This window comes from Ostrea edulis, chromosome 1, assembly GCF_947568905.1.
Source record: "Ostrea edulis chromosome 1, xbOstEdul1.1, whole genome shotgun sequence".
Taxonomy (NCBI): Eukaryota; Metazoa; Mollusca; class Bivalvia; order Ostreida; family Ostreidae; genus Ostrea; species Ostrea edulis.
The window spans coordinates 76025276-76045317 of NC_079164.1; the positions used below are offsets into that span (position 1 = coordinate 76025276).

The 20042-nt window shown below is 37.6% G+C and overlaps 2 protein-coding genes across 2 annotated transcripts in view; one reads left to right on the top strand and one right to left on the bottom strand.

Annotated features, from left to right (window-relative positions):
• LOC125681706 (uncharacterized) overlaps nt 1–16888 on the top strand; it is a 41346-nt gene extending 24458 nt beyond the window's left edge. Inside the window, exons 8-14 of the mRNA XM_048921899.2 lie at nt 305–503; nt 10623–10847; nt 11184–11258; nt 11362–11472; nt 13111–13344; nt 16433–16516; nt 16699–16888. Coding sequence (XP_048777856.2) covers nt 305–503; nt 10623–10847; nt 11184–11258; nt 11362–11472; nt 13111–13344; nt 16433–16516; nt 16699–16776 — 1006 coding nt within the window. The 3' untranslated portion in view covers nt 16777–16888. The remainder of the gene's footprint in view (nt 1–304; nt 504–10622; nt 10848–11183; nt 11259–11361; nt 11473–13110; nt 13345–16432; nt 16517–16698) is intronic.
• Nucleotides 2457–5611, bottom strand: LOC125659296 (zinc finger protein 862-like). Its single transcript, XM_048890919.2, has 3 exons — nt 5006–5611; nt 4390–4577; nt 2457–4161 (listed from the first exon to the last, which is right to left on the bottom strand). The coding sequence occupies exons 2-3, from the start codon at nt 4525–4527 to the stop codon at nt 3211–3213; spliced, it is 1089 nt and encodes a 362-aa protein (XP_048746876.2). The 5' UTR covers nt 4528–4577; nt 5006–5611; the 3' UTR covers nt 2457–3210.
• Nucleotides 16889–20042: the final 3154 nt, after the last annotated feature.

Sequence of the window (20042 nt, forward strand, 5' to 3'; positions counted from 1 at the left end):
GTATCAAAAAGAGACTCGTTTTTTTTGTTAAAAAATTCAGAGGCAATAGAAAACAATGTTGAAATTACATCCAATGAAAAATAAATAAAATTAACATATCCAAATTATCACAGAGCAGACTGGTATTTTGGCATATATTTTTATCACCATTAATCTTTTTGAAATCGTTGTTTGATGTAAATAATTAAATACTGTATGTAACGTTCAGATCACCAAAAAACCAAGAGACTTTCTTAAAAATGACGGATTGATAGTTCAACAAGATAGTGAATTTATAAATTAGATATACTGTGTTTTGTTTTAGTCTTCCAAACATTTCCAAACAAATTCGCTGGGCACTGGATCTCCGGTGGCAACGCCCAGACCAGCCTTACGGACTGTACAATCTCAAAGACGGACTGTTACTGCGCAAAGATGGAAAAAACGTGGAGCAGGACTGGGAGAAATTCGAGGCTGTCGACAGAACCGTTGTTCAAAAGAAATCTGTTGAAGGCTTTGTTGATGCAAGTATATTTTATATGAAATGAACTGATATTACACATGATGTTGAGCACCGCCCATTGCATTAAGGAAATGGTGTTTTCCTTTTTCAGAAAAACGTCGTGCTTGTTAATGAGTTAGTATGAACTAGATATCTCAAGTTTGATTTAAAAAAAATTTCCATGACCATCTTGATAAGTTCCTTGACATAAAGAAAAAAAGTTGGCTTGCGTCATTGAGCATAGAGGTTTTATACCCTGACGTCATGCGCAATTCCTTAAAGAAGAGATGTGAAAAACTTCGCCGTAACAGTAATGCGTATAGGTAGAATATACAACTCGTTGTCGAGAATTTGTCTGTAAATAAAAATTGCGCCCTTCGGGTTGGGATTTTATTTTCTCATAATCTCGGGGTTTAATACCCAACATGCCCCCCCCCCCCTCTTCTTCTTACTAATATCACATATCTGTAGCTACATGTACAATGTATTTTTTCTTGGAAGAACATTAGCCTTTTCTAATTTGTTATTCACGATTTTATTTTTCATACACGTTTATTTGTAGGTGATAGTTGATGAAGAATTTGATGCCACGATTCAAGGACCATGGATGAAGAAATGGCAAATAACACACATGAACGTTCATACGGACGCCCACGAGCGGGCGGAGAGGAAGTGACGTTTGATGCATATAGAAGCACGACTGAAGTGTAGAAATGTGATATCCAGACAACCGTCGTTGTGATACTATTGTTTGTCATGATTCATTCAAGAAACTCACTATAATCACCGTCATTTCGTACTTTGTCTATTTCATTTTGAGTGCGAATAATGATGGAAGGAAATATGAAAGTTAACCTGCACTATAAATACTATTCTATTTGCATTTTATACATGTATCCATTACATACATGTACATGCATATACAGCTCATCATGAAAATTTATACAAGCATATTTATCTGATTTGCATCCAGGATTACTTTACGTTGAAATATTGTATATATGGACCATCCAAACTTACCAGAAAGTCCCCCATCCCCCAACCAAATGAAAGCAAAGCCATTAACCAATATTATTTGATATATTTAACGTTTGATGTCAATTTCAATCGTTCCATTATTATTTGTTTAAGATTTTAATAAATATCACTTCAGTATTTTATAATTACATTTCCAATGGTTTAGCCAAGTGGATACCTTTACCAGTTGTAATGATAGCCATATCCTCATGAATGCGGCGCCGCTGTGAACACTGTGCACGTGATTCTTGATATCAAACGTACGTCTATTTTAACCAGCTGATTTAAATTCCGACAAAAATGAGAGCAGAATGTAAATATTGCAACGCTTCACGCCGGCGTAGTTTTCATGAAGCGCTGATGAATATGCTGGCGTGAAGCGTCACGGTTCACAAGCTCGGTTTTTTTTCAAAATCGAAATTTATTTCGTAAATATGAAACATGTTTGTAAAGGTGGAATAACACAGCGGAGATATGGGTGGAAAGTGGAGGATATGTACTACAGTATACTGAAATTGAAAAGCTTCAAATGTACCTTCAGTTAAAAGTGTAGTTTTAGTAGAAAGTAATCTGCGAAAATAAAACTGCTAGACTCGATCACACTAACTACAGATCATCTGACGACACGTTAACCTACAAAGTTACCCGGCTAGGCAATTGGATTTAAATATTTATGGTGAGGTATTATATTACTATGTACAACGTCTCGCAACGGTCTCAGGGGTTGCTCTGGCTTTAAAAATTCTGTCGCCAGAAAAATCGCCAGCTGCAATTTTTTGTCGCCAATTTGTAGAAAGTGGAGCCAGCTAAAGTGCCAGAAAAAACACCATAATTTATGACCATTTTTGATGTGTCAATGTATTGACTTGCGAGTTGTTTTATATCTCTACTGATATGTGTGTATTTGCTTCTCTTATCTATGTTTTACTGTATTTATTCCCATTATAGTAAGACAGTGAACAATTTTCATAATTTATTATAATAAATATCATAAACGTTTATAATATCAAGCACTAGAATATCATCACGCACTGTTTGTATTAACTAAGGCAGAGTCTATCACTGAGTGTTACATCAAGATCCTCCGAGCCTTGGTAGATGCCCACTTGTCAAATGCAGTTCCATAGTCCAAAGGCTCAGTAAAGAGGCTCAAACGCATAAGGTTTTCCAGTGTTTCAATGCACAGCTTGTTTCTCAGGTCGGTTTTTATAATGTTCATTTTTGAGAAACCTCTTTCGCAATCAACGGTGCTGACAGGTGCAACAAGAAGTCTCTCAGCAGCTACAGCAAGGGCAGGGTAGGTAGACTTGGACCTTATGCTAAGCTGAAGCAAGTCCCTAACACCTAAGTAAACATGGGGGTTCTTGGCAACTTGGATCTTAGCATAACCCTGAAAATTAACTAGTTCAGCTTCCACGTCAGACTTTGAACCTACACCACAAGAAGATAGATAGTCGGACACTACAGAAGAAGCCTCAGAAAGAACAGAACTATCAGACTGTGAGTAAAACGATGGGTCAAACAACTGAGTTAGAGCCCTTAACACTGTAGCATCTCCCTCCTCTGTAAACCTAGACCTAAGGTTGTCAATCACTAAACCTACAAACTGGGAACAGGCTGAAGAAGCCTCTGACCTCTGCTGGGCACTGTCCCTGATATTGTGACCCTTAAACTCAAAAGTGCACAAACCAACTGAATCAACTTCTGGGGTTTCAGGTGACTTGGTTAAGAAACTGAGAAAGATTGCCACCTGATCCAGATCTGAGACCTTCCAAAACCTCAACAGTAGACAGAAGGAGGGGGTTCACCTCTGTGAAGTCAATATCAGACCTCTGATAGGACTTGCACAGAATCGCCAAATGCCTAAGAACATCAGCCAGGTAGTGTGCCGTGTACAAGAACTTATAAGTGGTGATAGGTTTATGCATAGCAAGAGCCTTAGCAGAGTTGTCCTCAAGAAATACACTGACTAGGGAAGAGTAATTGTCAACAACTGCCTGCACACTACCTTCAAAAGTTAGCCACCTAGTATGAAAGACCTGCTGCAGACGGGTTTTAGAATCCTTAAGGACTGCTTGGATACCCTCAAGCCTGGACATGTTCTTGGGAGAATAGGCAAAGTACTTATACATACTGTTAATGACATCCTGAAATTTTACCAAATACCTCACCTTGTCTGCAGCATTTCCTGTACCAAGAGCTAACCTGTGGGCAATACAGTGAGTAGCCAACAAACCACTAGTCACCTCCCTAAGCCTAGTCACAACACCACTCTTACAACCTACCATAACTGAAGCACCATCTGTTGAAACACCAACCAACTTGTCAAGAGGCAAACCATAAGACTCGAGCATACTTACAAGTACAGTGAAAATGGATTCTGCATTTGCAGTTGACAACTGTCTAATACCAAGAAACCGAGTAATAGGCTGAACCCTACCACCTACACTAGCCAAGTACCTAATATAAACCATTAGATTCTGATGAACAGAGACATCTGTACTCTCATCTAGCATAATGCTGAACACTCCAGAGTTCTGAACCTGACCTAACAACTGATCTACCACTACCTCTGCCATAGACTGCTGAAATTCCTTAGTGCTACTGTGGTGCGAGTATGATGTGTGGTTGTCCACTTTGAGGTCTTTCAGTTGAGTTGCACCCTGAAATAGAGGAATGTTCCAAAAGTCTGTTGCAAGGATAAATAAAGAGCAATATTATACTGTCCATGTATTCATATTGACATTATTATTAACAAAACACAAGTAATGCCACAATAAAGGCAAGTCAATTATGGACATCCCATTGAAGTCTAATTACCGGGTAATTTGCTATGGCATAGTGAAAATGTCACAATTCAAAATTGTATTATTGTACTCTAATATAAATACCTGTGTGATACAAAGTTGGTGGAGTTCAGGCACAATAGTGTTAGCAATGTCATGTTGTGCTGCAAACATTACATTGGTCATGGCAGATACGATGGCATTCTTGCTCTTGGACAATGCTGCAACCTTTGCCTTGTCCATATCCCTTGTCTGTTTGCTTACTGTCGCTGCAAAGGTGTGGCTGTTATCACCTGAAAAATCAAAACATTGAAATAAAGACACTACAGTGGCGGATCCAGAGAGGGTATTTCCTGGGGATCGGACACCCCCCCCCCCTTGTCAGAAAACTTAGTTAAAATAAGGTTAAAGTGGCATTTAAAGGTGGAACACCCCCTTTCAAAACCAAAATTAGTAGTGGACCCCCCTTTAAAAAATCCCTGGGTCCGTCCCTGAGTTGTATATTTTTATACCAATTACATGTATATACATTTCGCCACCCCCCCCCTCCCGATTCACTAGTAATTTTCCAAATCATAATATTGTCACCATGTATATATACACAACGTAATTCTCTAAAATTACATGTTGAACAATAGTAACCTAACAAAAATATTATATATATGGCCAAATATTGAATAAAAGAAACGTTTTCTTATTAACTCTATGATAAATGTCGTACAAATTTCCGAAGTTGTATGGTCCGAGTTTCGGCAATTTTTTTCCACATCGTAAATAACAGTGTTAAATCATAGCAAGTACGTATTCATGAGGCTGTACAACATATTTCATTTGTCTTTTTTAATCGATTGTTCACTGCACGAATTCAAATGATAGTTGTTCACGTGTCCCGATCAGACTTTCAGAATTAAGATCATCGGTGATCTTCTGTAAATTTCTGCATTTTATTATCACATTCCCTTGCTAGAAGTTTAAAAGAAATACGAGACTATCAAATTCCTCTGAGTATTTCGTTGTTTTACGCTCTTTAAAACGTGACTTTAAAATATATATATATATATATATATTGGCTATATATATACATTACGTCAGTTTTGAAATTCCCCTCGCGCGCAGGAGTATTTGTAGAGGCCTACAGCAGATTTCCTATTTATATATACTAATAATCTTATCGCTGTTTTTTTTGGGGGGGGGGGTGCATGCAAATCTTTTCAAGCTTGTAATTATAGGAGGTTAGATACTTTAAAGCAAATTTGTACGACCAGTTTAGAAAAAATATATTATAAAAATATACAATCTATACATATAGATATTTATATAAAAAGAAGTTTCCTACCTTTTCTCAATTCGTGCTTAGTGACACTTTCTTTCTTCATAATATCGCATCCAGTTGTGAAAACGTACACTACTTGGGCACTAATGCACAAGTCACAAAACATTAGTTTAAGCTTCACGTCATAACGTAACCACGGACGGCCAAATTTCCAAGCGTCCATGAATTTCCGAGAACTTGGTGTCTTAGGTGTTGCACATTCACTGATTTTTGAATGAACGGGTGTCTTAGAAGGTGTTGCACATTCTCTGATTTTTGAATGCACTGGTGTAGTTGGTTCCGGATCACTGGAATTTGATCGAAAGCCGAATGCCGTTAACTTCTGCACTTTTGATTTTGTCGGAGTTGAAAATTCTAACTTGCGCTTACCCATGTTTAGCAAAATGTATGTGACCGTTACGATGTATGTACATGGTATCAAGTGATCTTTTTATTTTGTTTGGGATAAGTATCGGAATATCAAATACATATTCTGTCTCTTTCAACTTTCTCAAACTCAGTTGCGCTTGGCTATCGGCTTCAAATGACGAACAAAAAGACCTTTATTTTCATTCGCTTTATTAAAATCCTTCACAGATCTGAGCAAGTAAATTACTTAATCGCCAACGACTGTGTTATCACAACTATTAAATTGATAATTACGAGTCACCATCTCGTGGTCTTTAATCCAATTATCGATTGTTTGTAACTTACCTGATCTGTCAATCAGCACCTGTTAGCAGACTGCGCTAGTTTACATATACTTTACCTGCGTTTAAATCTAGCAGCACGTGCTTCCGATATGCGGTCAATTTTGATATATGCCAATTTCAATATACAAAACCTTGTCGCCAAAAATATCGCCAGCGGCCGATTTTTGTCGCCAGATCAAATAAAAAATCGCAATTGGCGACATTGGCGAAGCCCAGCGCGATCCCTGCGGTCTGATGGGGTATAGGAAATCGTACCTATACGCATGTATCACCCCCTCAAGGAGATCACAAATTCTAAACTTCATTGCCCCTGGGGTTATAATGAGTGGATAACATCTAAAATGTTACGCAATCTTTTAAGATCTTCGCTCAGATAAATTATGTGCATCGTCGTGATGAGCACGAAGACCACTTACAGATTTGTGAAATCTATGGACATTGACGCAGGGGCTCTGTTGCTAGAGATGGGATGCATGGCTCCGTTATTTCTCCTGGAAGATGGCTTTTAGACAACCCAACTAATAAAACTCAATATTCAGAAATAGAGATATATCTCTACCAAAAATGTTACATCTTGGACCTGGAGTTCTCGAAAAGATCTTAAGTCGAAACTTGGACTCAAGTCTGAGATTTTGTTCAAATTTTGACTGTTGAAATAAAAGAAAACTGAAACTTAAAGAAGGTGTTGCACGTCTCATGTTAATTTGCCTAAAGGTGTTGCATGAAATATCGAAAAAATTAAGTTATTCAAATATTTGATAAAACCAATTGGAATGCATGTCTTGATTCAATAATTTTGAAAATAAGTTTAAAAGACGTGTATTGACAAAATTAGCGAAAATATTTCGAGTTTAAATCAGACAATAAGCGATTTATATGATTTTTAGCGTTAAAATGGAGGGGTATCCCCGAATTTCAGAAAAACTGCCTCCGTGAAACAAAATAAATTTAGCATGATCATGTTTCTAAAGTTTTCCTTAAAAAAAAGTTGTCGCTTTGAAATTTTGTTTCTCGAGCGCATTTTTTTTGTAAATTGAAAAAATCGAAACGACTTCACAGGTAATATTTTCAACTTCACCTGTACATTAAGTTTCCGTAGTAATGTATGGTCTACTGCGTGATTCAATTGGTAAGTTCGTCGACTCTTATATGTAAAGATGTTTTCTATTTTTAAAACGACCGGGTTCGACTCCCTCACGAACACATTTTTTTTTCTTATTACGTTTTCCATCTAGATTTTTTTTTTCTTAATTGAAACACGCTTCTAGTTTTTATAAATGTTTCATGTCAAATCGCTGTTTATTACCATGTGCTGAGTTTGAAATAAGCTTCCAACCTGGGCACTGTTTAGTTTGGGAATAGGACTCTCAACACACACGCCGAATACAGCATGCAATACCTGTGTTTTAATAGTCAAGGCTGCAAACGAGAACTTGTACGTTTTTCTGAATGAAAGTTGTTGACAAAGGCATGGTGCCTATTACGAAAATCTGTTGTGAACGTTAACTATGCAAAGCTTTGGAATAAAGACTTTAAGGCCAAACAAGGTAAATAACCGTTAAACAGTTCGAGTTTATATGTATTCCAATAGCAAATTGCTATGTTGAATCAATTTTTACATGTACTTCGAATAATGTTGAACTTTACAAATGCGTATTAAACTTCCCATATTTTGATTTGTGGTCAGAGTCGTGTACAGTTGCCAATTGTTGGTTGTAGAAAATAATACATACGAGTAGAAAAGCTACTAGACTGTAGTAGTACATGTATAGAATATTAGATATTTGATACACTTATCTGATACTCAGAAAAAAAGAAGTCAATTTAATTTTCATGATTTCAAAAATGATCTTTAGACTACATGTATAATGTATTGACACATAAATTGTATTAGGCTTGTCCCTAGTACTTGGGGTACATGTACGTCACGAATGCTGGCACGGAGCTCCGATTAGGGAAAATTCCCGTTTCGGTGCAACACCCTCTTTGGGATTTTTCGGGAAATCTGAGCCAGAACTAGTGCAAAGTAGAGGATCGGTCGTTTATATACTAACTTTTATGTCAAATTCTTGACTCCTTGGTACATGTATAAACAGCAAACTGGATGCATAATGATAATTGAGAAAGTGTAGGACTCGATGACTAAACTTTTGAAAAGATTCTTCTGTCCTGGACATCAGACAACTACACTGAATACATAGTAGTGATGGGCGGAGGAGCATTTACCAAAGTTGTAAAATGGATGATTCCTGTTGGGATAAGGGTACCCGGACTAATTCGAGGACGGATTCGACTTAAAGGGTTTTCACTGTGAAAATGCTTCATTGCTTTAAAAATTGAATCATTCTCACTCCTCGACATGAAATAACCAACTTGAAATTGGATACATGATGAAGAATATACCAAAATTGTCAAATGCACGGCTTTCAGAGTAGGGGCGGTCTCTATGAATTCATATTTACCAAATGCATTACATTTAGTTCTTTAGATTCGTGGGGAAATACAGATTAAGAAATTGCACGTACATGTAATACCCGTACCGTACGTAAATAGTGACGCTTCTACCGATAATACGAACTTTAGACGTATGCTAAGAGCTCAGGGCCGTAGCAGTGAGGTTCTTTATTGTTCCAACGTCTACTGCTGCACGGGACCTTATCCGAAATACTAGAGTCTCCTACGTCTAAATGCCGAGCGTTTGGCAAAGGAGCAGTCCTTACCTATTTCTTATACATTTGTATCAGTAGTGAAACTAAGTAGTTTGTAAGCATGACCTTAAAAACAGAGGTTCCTTGTTACATGTACAGTAGGCATGATAGGGAACCCCCACTACTATAGCCGTAAGCGTCAATTTGTTGCACCTCGCCTAAAGCTGCCCAGTGACGTCTCCACATGAGTAAAAAATTATCGAATGTGACATTAAATCAACTTAAGAACAAAGAACTGCTTGGGTCTAACACACCCAAAATACGAGCTGGGTTTGAAACCACAACGTATTGGTCACGAAGCGAACAGCTTTTTAAAAAAATATTTATTTATTTTTTTGTAGGCAACACATGTACATGATAAAGGAGGAAATTATTTTGGAGTATTAAAACGGGAGATAGAAAATTAATTATCGCAGATTTAGTTGCACGGAATTGAAATTGTTTAAAAATATTAAACTATTTCATTGCCTTAATATAATTTACATTGCCGAATTTGTGTCTCTTCAATTATTTAAAGAATTATAATATTACCGAAATAATACAGATATGAACTTGAACGTGACTTTCAATATTGTGTTTTCGTTAGATTTTAAATTAAACCGTCGGTCACAATCTTGATGGATATTTAAATGACCTGACAATTGAAATGTGTTTCAGTTGCCACTGAAATAATTTTCAACATCATAAATGTTTATGATAATATTGATACACTATCTTAAGTACCATTATGTTTACCCCCCTTTCTTCACATGGTATTTCTACTGACGTCGTTTCCTTCCCTAATTCCCTTGCTACACACGCTAAACTTACGAACACAGTAGAGACCGTCCATCAACTACAGGTAGGTAGAATCAGATAATCAGTATTGAAGTTTGTTAAATGAGACGTTTGTAGTATGAAGTTATAAAGATATTTTTGATAAAAAAGAGAGAAATAATTGTTTTGTAAATATTACTAATTTTTAAAAACAAGAATAGAAATTCAGTCTGTAGAATGGAAGTTTGTTTTGCTGGGGAGGGGTGATTTTTCGGTAAAACAATATACAATGTACATGAAAATTTGAAAACTTGCCGAATTCTGAAAACCGGAAGTAATGTTTGTTAACCCTTTTAAATGAAACACTAAACGCCTGTTTCATAGCGACTTTCAAATCGTGAAGTCTAAATACAATATTTGTTTATGAGCTATTGTCAGGTGTAACTATTCAAGTAAAAAAGGTCATGTCAAGATTTACCTCACTACATGTATACATGTAAAAGACAATTTTCACTTGATATGTCATTTTTGGTTGATTGTTACGTAAGTAGGTACACCTGCCCCAAGGGCTGTTTGCAATCCTCATTAAGTAATTAAAACATTAGATATGTACCCTTAACATCATAAATACAGAATATCTTGCGTACATTGTTTCATTAATTATTTTCAGATACCAAGATGGGATGCGGAGATTGCTGTTCCAAATGTTTTCTCATTTTCTTCAATTTAATTTTCTTGGTAAATAAAAGGATCGTCATCAAATAATATTTCAAATAAATCAAATGACAATGGTAAAGGTAAAATATGACACGCGACAGTTATTAATACAATGTACTATTCGCATTTCAGCTCTTTGGGGGAGCATGCCTGGGTCTTGGAGTTTTTGTTTTGGTCGATAAAAACCAGATTTTGGTCCTGACCCGTAGTGCAAGTGTGGACACAGACAGTCTGGATGTCCCATCCCTGCTGGAGTCAGCCGCGTACGCCCTCATCGCGGGAGGGGGGTTCATATTTGGCGTGGCTTTCCTGGGATGCTGTGGGGCCATAACGAAAAGCAAATGCATGCTTATTATGGTATTCGTCTATGTATTTATTTCTTTGCAAACAATGGTGAAGCGTGTTATAAAGGTTCATCGTGATTGGACACCTTTAAACACACTTGTTAAAAAATATGAAATTGAAGAAGTTATTTTCTCATTTCGTGTGTGTGTGTGTGTGTGTGCGCATGCGTGCACGTGCTGCTAGTAACTTGCAATTGCATAGTTAATAAAAAAAAACTTGGTGCTGTCTTCGTTCATTATAAGTGGTCAAAATATTAAATTTAAAAATATTTTATATACACTATATACCAACATGTATATGTATTTGTAATTTGCGCCCGTCAGTACATTCTAAATCAATGCATTGTAGTATGCAGTTATCGTTGGAATGATTTTCGCTGTGGAAGTCGCAGCATGTGTCCTGGCAGTCGTATTCAAGAATGACGTAAGTGATTGTACGAAAATTGAAAGTGCATAAAAATGATTTAGAATTAAACCTTGTGTAACCGTATACAATGTAACACTTATTTCCTATTACCGAATTTTAGTTTGACAAATACGCCAAAGACAACCTGAATACCTTGTTACAGACAAGATACAAAGGACCCTACGACACGTCTGACACCGTGAGCTTGGCTTTCGATCTGGCTTTTATATTGGTCAGTGTTGATGTGTATTCTTAATTTAACTTTGATCAAAATTCATAGTACATGTATATATATTATATCATACAGATTCTCAGTTTTATGTTGCAAATTTCAATTTTTACCTCACCTTGCAAAGGTGTATGTTAAAGTGAGATTTTCTGATTAAATATTGTCTGTCGTTATTTTCGTAGTCGCAATTTGCTGTTATTCTACTCTTCATATCCACTGACTACAAATAACCAGTGGTAAATGGGATATACAAAGGCAGTCATATTCCCTACCAGTTTAAACCTGGATGGTGGTTTCTTACCATAATGCAGTATAGATTTAAGTTTCGTCAAAACGTGATCCCGGCAGGGCTACATTTGGAAGTTGTACATAGAATATATAATCTTTTAAAAAATAATTAACAAGGGTACAATATCTCAAACACCAGTTTGTAGTGCACATTCCATGGCTCCAGGATGGGACCACAATTATAGGAATGTATAGGAAATAAAATATTTACGAAACCTTGTTCTCACATCAATACTTTAGATCTATTTATTAAATTAATGGGGAGAGGGTATACCTGAGGGGTTCAGTTTTCGTGGATTGTCAATATCTTGCACTTTAGTTGGGATGTCATTTCGTAGATATGGTTTCTGTACATTGAAATATTATATAAACTGTGTATTTTGTTATGGTTTGAAGTTCATGGGATTGGGGTATCCAAGAAACCTGTGAAAATTGACACCCACGAAATCCAACAACTCTACAGTATGCAAGCATCATTATTCAAAGCATGATCCCTGAGGTCCAAGACAGGGTCACAATAAAGGTTTACCGTTTGTACCTATTCATGAGGTGTTTCATGAAGTTTAATTTGTCCAAACTACCGGTATAACCCCTCAAGGGGTTAGGACAGGGCCACAATAACAGTTATAAAATCTAAATAGGAATTTTTCATCAGTTTAACGTGCATGCATCAACAATTAGATTATTAATATCGAACTTCGTTCAAAATATGAACTCGAGTCCAACATTGGAGTAGACATTCATGTGTATATTTTCTACAATCACAAACCTAGTAGACATTCATGTGTATATATTTCTGCAATCACAAACCTAGTAGACATTCATGTGTATATATTTCTACAATCACAAACCTAGTAGACATTCATGTGTATATATTTCTACAATCACAAACCTTGGGGTACAATTAATTGAATTCGTATTCACGCTTCCTCATGTACAAATGTACTGTGGATTTACGTTTGATCACATCATGACTCTCTGGGCTATGGTGGGGTGCAGATGGGAGTTTAAACTTTCTACATAGGGTATATTTTCAAAACATGACCCATATAGCCAGCTAGGCGTACCAAAAACTCATCCAGTTACTTCTTTAAGTACCACAAGGGTATTTGTCAAATCAACATGCAAGTATCCGCATCTAGAGTAGATTTCAAATCTTTACACACCATGGTTTCTGGGACCAGGGCGGAACACAGTGGGGATTTACAGTTTTACATGTAAAATACGTCTGCTCGGGTGAATGATAAGGATCCATGGACCATTTACCGGTATTTCAGATGTTCTCCTCACGTGTTTGTTTTCTGCTTCATTCTGTAGAAGTTAATCCATGTAATCTTTATTTTTCCCACGCAGTTCCAATGTTGTGGTGTCGAATCAGGTTTGGAATTCAATTCCACAGTGACGAATTGGAACACGACATACGTTTACCAGACTGGTGGCACCTACACCACGGCCACTGCTATTATACCGCCAACGTGCTGCGAATTCTCCAATGCGGACGCATTCCCGTCAGATCCTGTAACTTTTTACAATTCCATGACCAATAACCAGTGTCCAGTCAATGCAGCCAACTCTTACTACAACCAGGTAAGCTTAGACACGAGAAGGGTTTCATACTGTACGTCTGGTACATTAGCGGGAGGTTGCTACTATGGCTTGAAAACATCCAAACCACTGTAGTGTGTAATTTGAGTTTAACATTGTCACATGCATAAGTCGGAACATAATGGCATGTATGTGTACACTTATTGGCATGTATAGGTACAGTATTGACATGTACAGGTACAGTTATTGGCATGTATAGGTACACTTATTGGCATCTATGTGTACAGTTATTGGCATGTATGTGTACAGTTATTGGCATGTATAGGTACAGTATTGACATGTACAGGTACAGTTATTGGCATGTATAGGTACACTTATTGGCATCTATGTGTACAGTTATTGGCATGTATGTGTACAGTTATTGGCATGTATGTGTACAGTTATTGGTATGTATATATACACATATTGGCATGTACCGGTATATGTACACTTATTGACATGTATATGTACAGTTATTGACACGTATGTGTACACTTATTGGCATGTATGTGTACAGTTATTGACACGCATGTGTACAGTTATTGACATTTATATGTACAGTTATTGACACGCATGTGTACACTTATTGGCATGTATGTGTACACTTATTGGCATCTATGTGTACAGTTATTGGCATGTATGTGTACAGTTATTGACATTTATATGTACAGTTATTGACACGCATGTGTACACTTATTGGCATGTACCGGTATATGTACATGTATGTTGGGTACCCCAGTAGCAACATGCGTTTCAGCTATCCGTAATGATTTTAATTTTCGACATGATAGTATACGATGTAAAGACTGACGTACATATTGGGAATTAAATGTAGACTTTCTGGAAGATCCCACGATATGCTAACAGTACACGTCTGCTACTACCTATATGTTATGAAAAAAGTGAAGATAACCTACAATGATCAAGTTCATAATTCTTTGTTTTTGTGTTGAACATATTTTATTAATCAAATCAAAAGGATTGGGAACACGTTCTAAGAACTTAGAAGTCCCTCTCCTTCTTTTAAAGAATACATAATTAAGGGAAGGGCAAACACGAACCCCAGACACACCAGAGGTGGGATCAGATGCCGAAGACGAGAAATCATCCCCTTCTGACCGGTCACATCCGCCTGTAACCCAGTTAAACGGAGTAATATTAATCAAAATTAGTATGTAAAGAACGGCCAAACAATCGGTATGAAACATGTCAGACAGCATTCGATCTATTAGCTAGTTGTATTTGTAAATTAGAGTCAGATCGTGATAACGAACATAACTATTAAGACATTTATATGTTCGATGTTGAAACCCCTATAACATCAACTTATTTATCAACAGCCTACCACGAGTGTGACCGGTCGATAGGAGATGCTTACTCCTCCTAGGCACCTGATCCCACCTCTGGTGTGTCCAGGGGTCCGTGTTTGCCCAACTCTTTATTTTACATTTCTTATAGGAGTTATGAGATTGATCACTGTTCGTTATTTTAGCCTTATTTTATACAAATGTGCTTATTTATGCATTTCCAGTCGTACAACAATAAGTAGTAGTCCCTGGTTTCCTTTTGACCCCTAAAAATGGATAGGGTGGAATCCACTTCGGATCCTCGCATCCCCTGTCGACCGGTCACACCAGTGTTTTCCTAAAGTTTGGAGAATTTAGCGTGTAATATCTAAACTATTACTGAACGCCAATTTTAAGTCAGGGGACATAACAGGCTTATCTAGAACATTGTAATTGTTCTTTTGAAGGAAATTTTGAGTCAATCTTGCCGTGTGTATGCGTGCATCGTCCTGCTGATAAATTAGTTCATTCTTTTGCTTTTACTGTTGCATTAAGGGTATTAGTACATCCACAAGACGTCTTGCATTTAAAACTCCATTCACAAGGATGAACTGGAGTAACAATGCATGCATGTATCAATACATGTAGCACACTAAACAATGACACTACATCTGCCACATCTGCTACTTTCAAGGACACAATTGTCTACATACAAGTACAAGAAAGTAAATTCAGCTTTACTAACGTTAACTCTGGATTCGTCAGGGAACGAGACCCATGTCTAGTTTGACCCACTGCACTCTGTAACGTCGGTGATGCTGTTTAAGTTATAAACCCGTGTAAGGTCTTGTGCAGCGGATTCCATGGCGTTTTAATATCTAAGATGGACGTCCAATCGTGTGCCTCGCAACAACCACCTATTCCCCGCAAGTGACGTTGCTTTATGTGTGCTAGTTAATCTGGCGTTGTCACAAATGTTTGACCAGGTCTTGGGCGATGATTTATTAATCATATCTGATTATTCCTCCGCATTAGAAGGACTATTTAACATTTCTGCTTCCTCCCACTGACCAATGCCCGCTTGCAGCATACGGACGACTTGATATGGATTGGGAAATTCAGATAAATCTTGAGGTCAGCTTAATTTGTAAATGGTTTCATCAATTGTAGCTACTGAGTCACTAGTATCGCTAAAATGAATTAATTCATAAAGATGTTAAGGAATGAAACTCGTAAAACCTTTTCTGAATTAGAATTGAACTGAACTGTTTAAAGTTGACAGACTTCTTTCTAAATTTATCAAGCTTAGGAGTTAAAATTATTGCTGGTTGAGAACAATTCTTTTAAGTTTTCAAGTTTGGATTCCATATACGATATGAACAAGGTAAACGTGGCAAGAATGTCCGAAGCCTCGGGCTTCTGGGTGTTACAGAACGTGCATTGATCCTGCATGCGTATATGGCTCATCTAGCATAGATTCCTCCATAGACTGGTCTCAATATGCGGGTTAAGAGTCTCGAGAAGTTGCGTAGACATAAGAGAGGGCTTCAAGTATAACTGTATGTTGCAAAACGACAGCCTGCGTGACCTCTCATGAATTAAAACGTACATTATACTTGGCTGACATCGTGTGTAGTATAAAATTAGTCAATATAATGTACACACAACTTATAATTCTCCTTTACTATTAGACCTACTGAATTCATAGCATGGACACACGCGCTTTTCCCTGTAATGTTTATTACCTACATGTTCATGAGACTGGGCAATCGTTATTTGTTGGATAATTTTAAATTATATTTCAGGGATGCTATGATCAACTACAGTCTAAGTTTGAGTCCTACCTGAATATCGTCATTGGAATAGCTGCAGGTGTTGGCGCACTGGAGGTAAGCTAACAATCTAACCAACCACAAGAAAAACTCACCTGAAAAGATGTACATGTACGAAGTATACACTGCTTGAAGATCTATTCCTTCGTGTATATGACAATATGCTTCAGAATTCTTCGTTCAAACGTTCTCTCAACACTTTTGTCAATAGATATTTGTGCATGATTGTTCAATTTCAGCTAATTGGTATCGTGGCAGCTTGCTGTTTGATGAAGAAAAATGAAGATGAAGATTTGCAAAATGCTGCCAAAATGTAGTATAACAGATGCACCTCCCGAGTGAACCGACAGTTAACAGAATATTCCGTTAAGTGGGAGATTCTTAACTTGGAATGACGTCTCCTAATCATAAAATTGCGTAAATCGGACATTTTATTGTTATGCTTCTCAATAATCATATGGATTAATTTTTGATACAACAATGGAATGATAGCAAATATTTATTTACAATTTGAAACAATCAACTGGGACCACCCAATAATCATTATCAGCAATGTAGATATACTGTAGATTGCTCATTTCACACGAGTACTTAATATCGCGAAATGACTCGTTTACCGGTACTTCAAATCGCGAGACCATAAATTCGGAAGTGTCCTGTTGATCAAAAGTCTTTACATGTATTTTAGCAATATAAAAATAAAAGCGAATAATTTTGATTCGCGAGTGATGAGGGAAATTACACGATAAAGAAATTCCTTGCATATACGTGTATATTTAGGAGTTTACAATATTGACTCTTTTATCACTTACGGACTACCACATCGAAATACTTCTATCAGTTAAAGATATCCATATCTAGACTCTCCTATACATTTCAGTTATGGACATCGCTTTTAACCTACTTCCATATTTAGACTCTCTTATCAGTTATCGGCATCCATATCTAGCGTCTTCTAAATTACGGGCAATTCCGTTGAGATTCGTTTTTGTATAGGTCCTCAGTACCCTTGGCGTGACCTAAGTGGCGATTAAAATGGACAGTCCTTCGAAGGAGATCACAAAACCCGATCCCACGTGTCACAGCAGGTTTGGCATCACAAAGATCCTTTCTGCTCAAAGGCCGCAAACGCTGAGTAAAAGGCCTAGATTTTACAGCTCTTCACCGGCAATGGTGAATTCTTCATATGAGTGAAATATTCTCGATCGTGGCGTTAAACCATATACAGCCAACCAACTCGTTATAGGCATCCATATCTAAACTCTTCTATCTTTTTATATAGATGCGAAGCGTTGGGGATACCAAAATAGCAAATTTGCAAGACTACACCTTAAATTCTCTCAGTTATGGATATCCATATATAGACCTTCCTATCAATTACGGACTTCCATATCTAGACTATTCCATCACTTACGGACATCCATATCTAGATTTATGTATTAATTACTTTTACTGACATTCATATCTCGTAAATATTCTCTGTCGACCGGTCACACTTGCCGTGAGCTCTATCTCATGATCAGGTAAACGGAGTAGTCCGTAGTCAAAATCAGTGTGCAAAGAGCGGCCGAACATGTCAGATAATATTTAACCCAATGACAGGTTGTATTGGTTGGATGTACGAGGGCGAGTCAATAAGTAATCAAACTATCCCATTTCCGATTGACCGAGACGGTAGCGATTTTCATGCCTTCTTTCAATACATGTTTTCTACCTGGGTACAAAATTGCATGCGTATCGAGTAATTCTTTGATAAGATATTGAATGTCAAACATGGCTAGTGGTGCAAAGGCATACTTTGCATGTAAAGTTAAATACCGTGCTATAATTCGGTACTTGTATTTAAAAGGTAAAACAGGCAAGGAAATACACGGCGAATTAGCCGATGTTTATGGGTCTTCTGCACCATCTTATGTTCAGGTTAAATTCTGGGTAGGGAATCCAAACGCTGTAAAACGTCTTTGGAAGATGAAGCCAGATCTGGCCACCCACTGGATGCCACCGACGAATAAATGTGAAAGAAAGTTCGGGATCTGGTTTACTCTGATAGGTGAATTCAGGAGGAAGAAATAGTGTAGGCGTTAGGTATTTCACAAGGTAGCGTTTCAACAATCATACATGATCGATTAGGTATGCGCTAGCTAACATCCCGTTGGGTCCCCAAATCCCTTAGCGATGAGCAAATGGCAACCAGAACATCAGTATGAAGCGTTTTAGGTCAAACGATGCTTTTCTTTTGCGTCTGGTGACTGTAGATTAGACTTGGGTTTATTATTATGAGCCAGATTCGTCAGTGGGTAGGGCCTGGGTCCCCGAGGCCAAAGATGTTTAAGACGCAACCATTTGCTGGAAAGGTGATGGCCACAGTATTTTGGGAAGCAAAAGGCGTTACCTAAGAGAAGTACAATAACTAGAGTGTACTATGCAAACTTGCTAGCACAGCTGAGAACCACCATCCGTGAAAAAGCGGAGGTAAACTCTCTAAAGGTGTTTTGCTGCAATAGGACAACTCGAGAGTCCACACTTGCAGAGTTACAATGGATGCTGTAGAGCGAAACGGGTATGAATCAATACCACACCCAGCCTATTCGCCTGACCTAGTTCCTAGCAACTTCGTCCTATTCCAAAACTTGAAATGTATGACATTTCCGGTCTGACGAAGAAGTCGTGACGGTAGTTGAGGAGTGGGTCGATGTAATGGACCCTGACTTTTTCAGTTCTGCGCTGATGGTACTTGAACACAGTTGGTCTGAGTGTATCACACTAGAGGGCAGTTACATCGAAAAAGAAGAGGTAGAGGATTGTGCAAAAGTTAGGCCTACACTGTATGCTCGGCGCTTACGGTCTTTTAACAGGAAGGGATCTATAACGTGCCACAGGATCTCGGTTTTTGCGTTCTCATCCGAAGGAACGCCCCATTTAGTCGCCTCTTACGAAAAGCACGAAAAACGACCTATTCTAACCCGGATCCCCAAGGGAGGTTGTATTGGTAAAAGGTGTAGATAGATTAGATCGTTATATCGAACATAGCAGTTACAAAAGGCTTACTTTAAACGAAACCGTTCAAACCCCTGAAACATCAACGTATATGCCAGTAACCTTCCTCGATTTAAGAAGAGTGCCGTAAACGGTGCCCTCAAAATTGCTTCCATAAGGTGTTTATCCTAAGCCATAATTTGTAGAAATTTTCTTCAGGCAGTATGAGCCATCATGAGGCTGTGGCGTACTTTCTTTACATCTTATGAATAAGGGGTCTTGGCTTAAAACTGTGACAGGAGGTAGATAAACAAACAAAGAGTTCTATGTGCACAGTATTCCCCCAAATTTGACCACGTTCAACAACCTGTAAATATTTAAAACATCAAAAGAAAGACATTTTTTTGAGAATCAAAATCCTTGCACTATGCACATCTTTAAGGTATTTACAAAGACACTAGCTTCTAAACTAAGGAGTTAAAAGGACAAACCATATCCTTTATTTGATATAATATTTCCTCAAAACTGACTAAGTTCAACAACCTGCAATTTTCCCAAAAATTAAAGAAAATCAAAATATTTGCCACATGCACATCTTCCATACCCA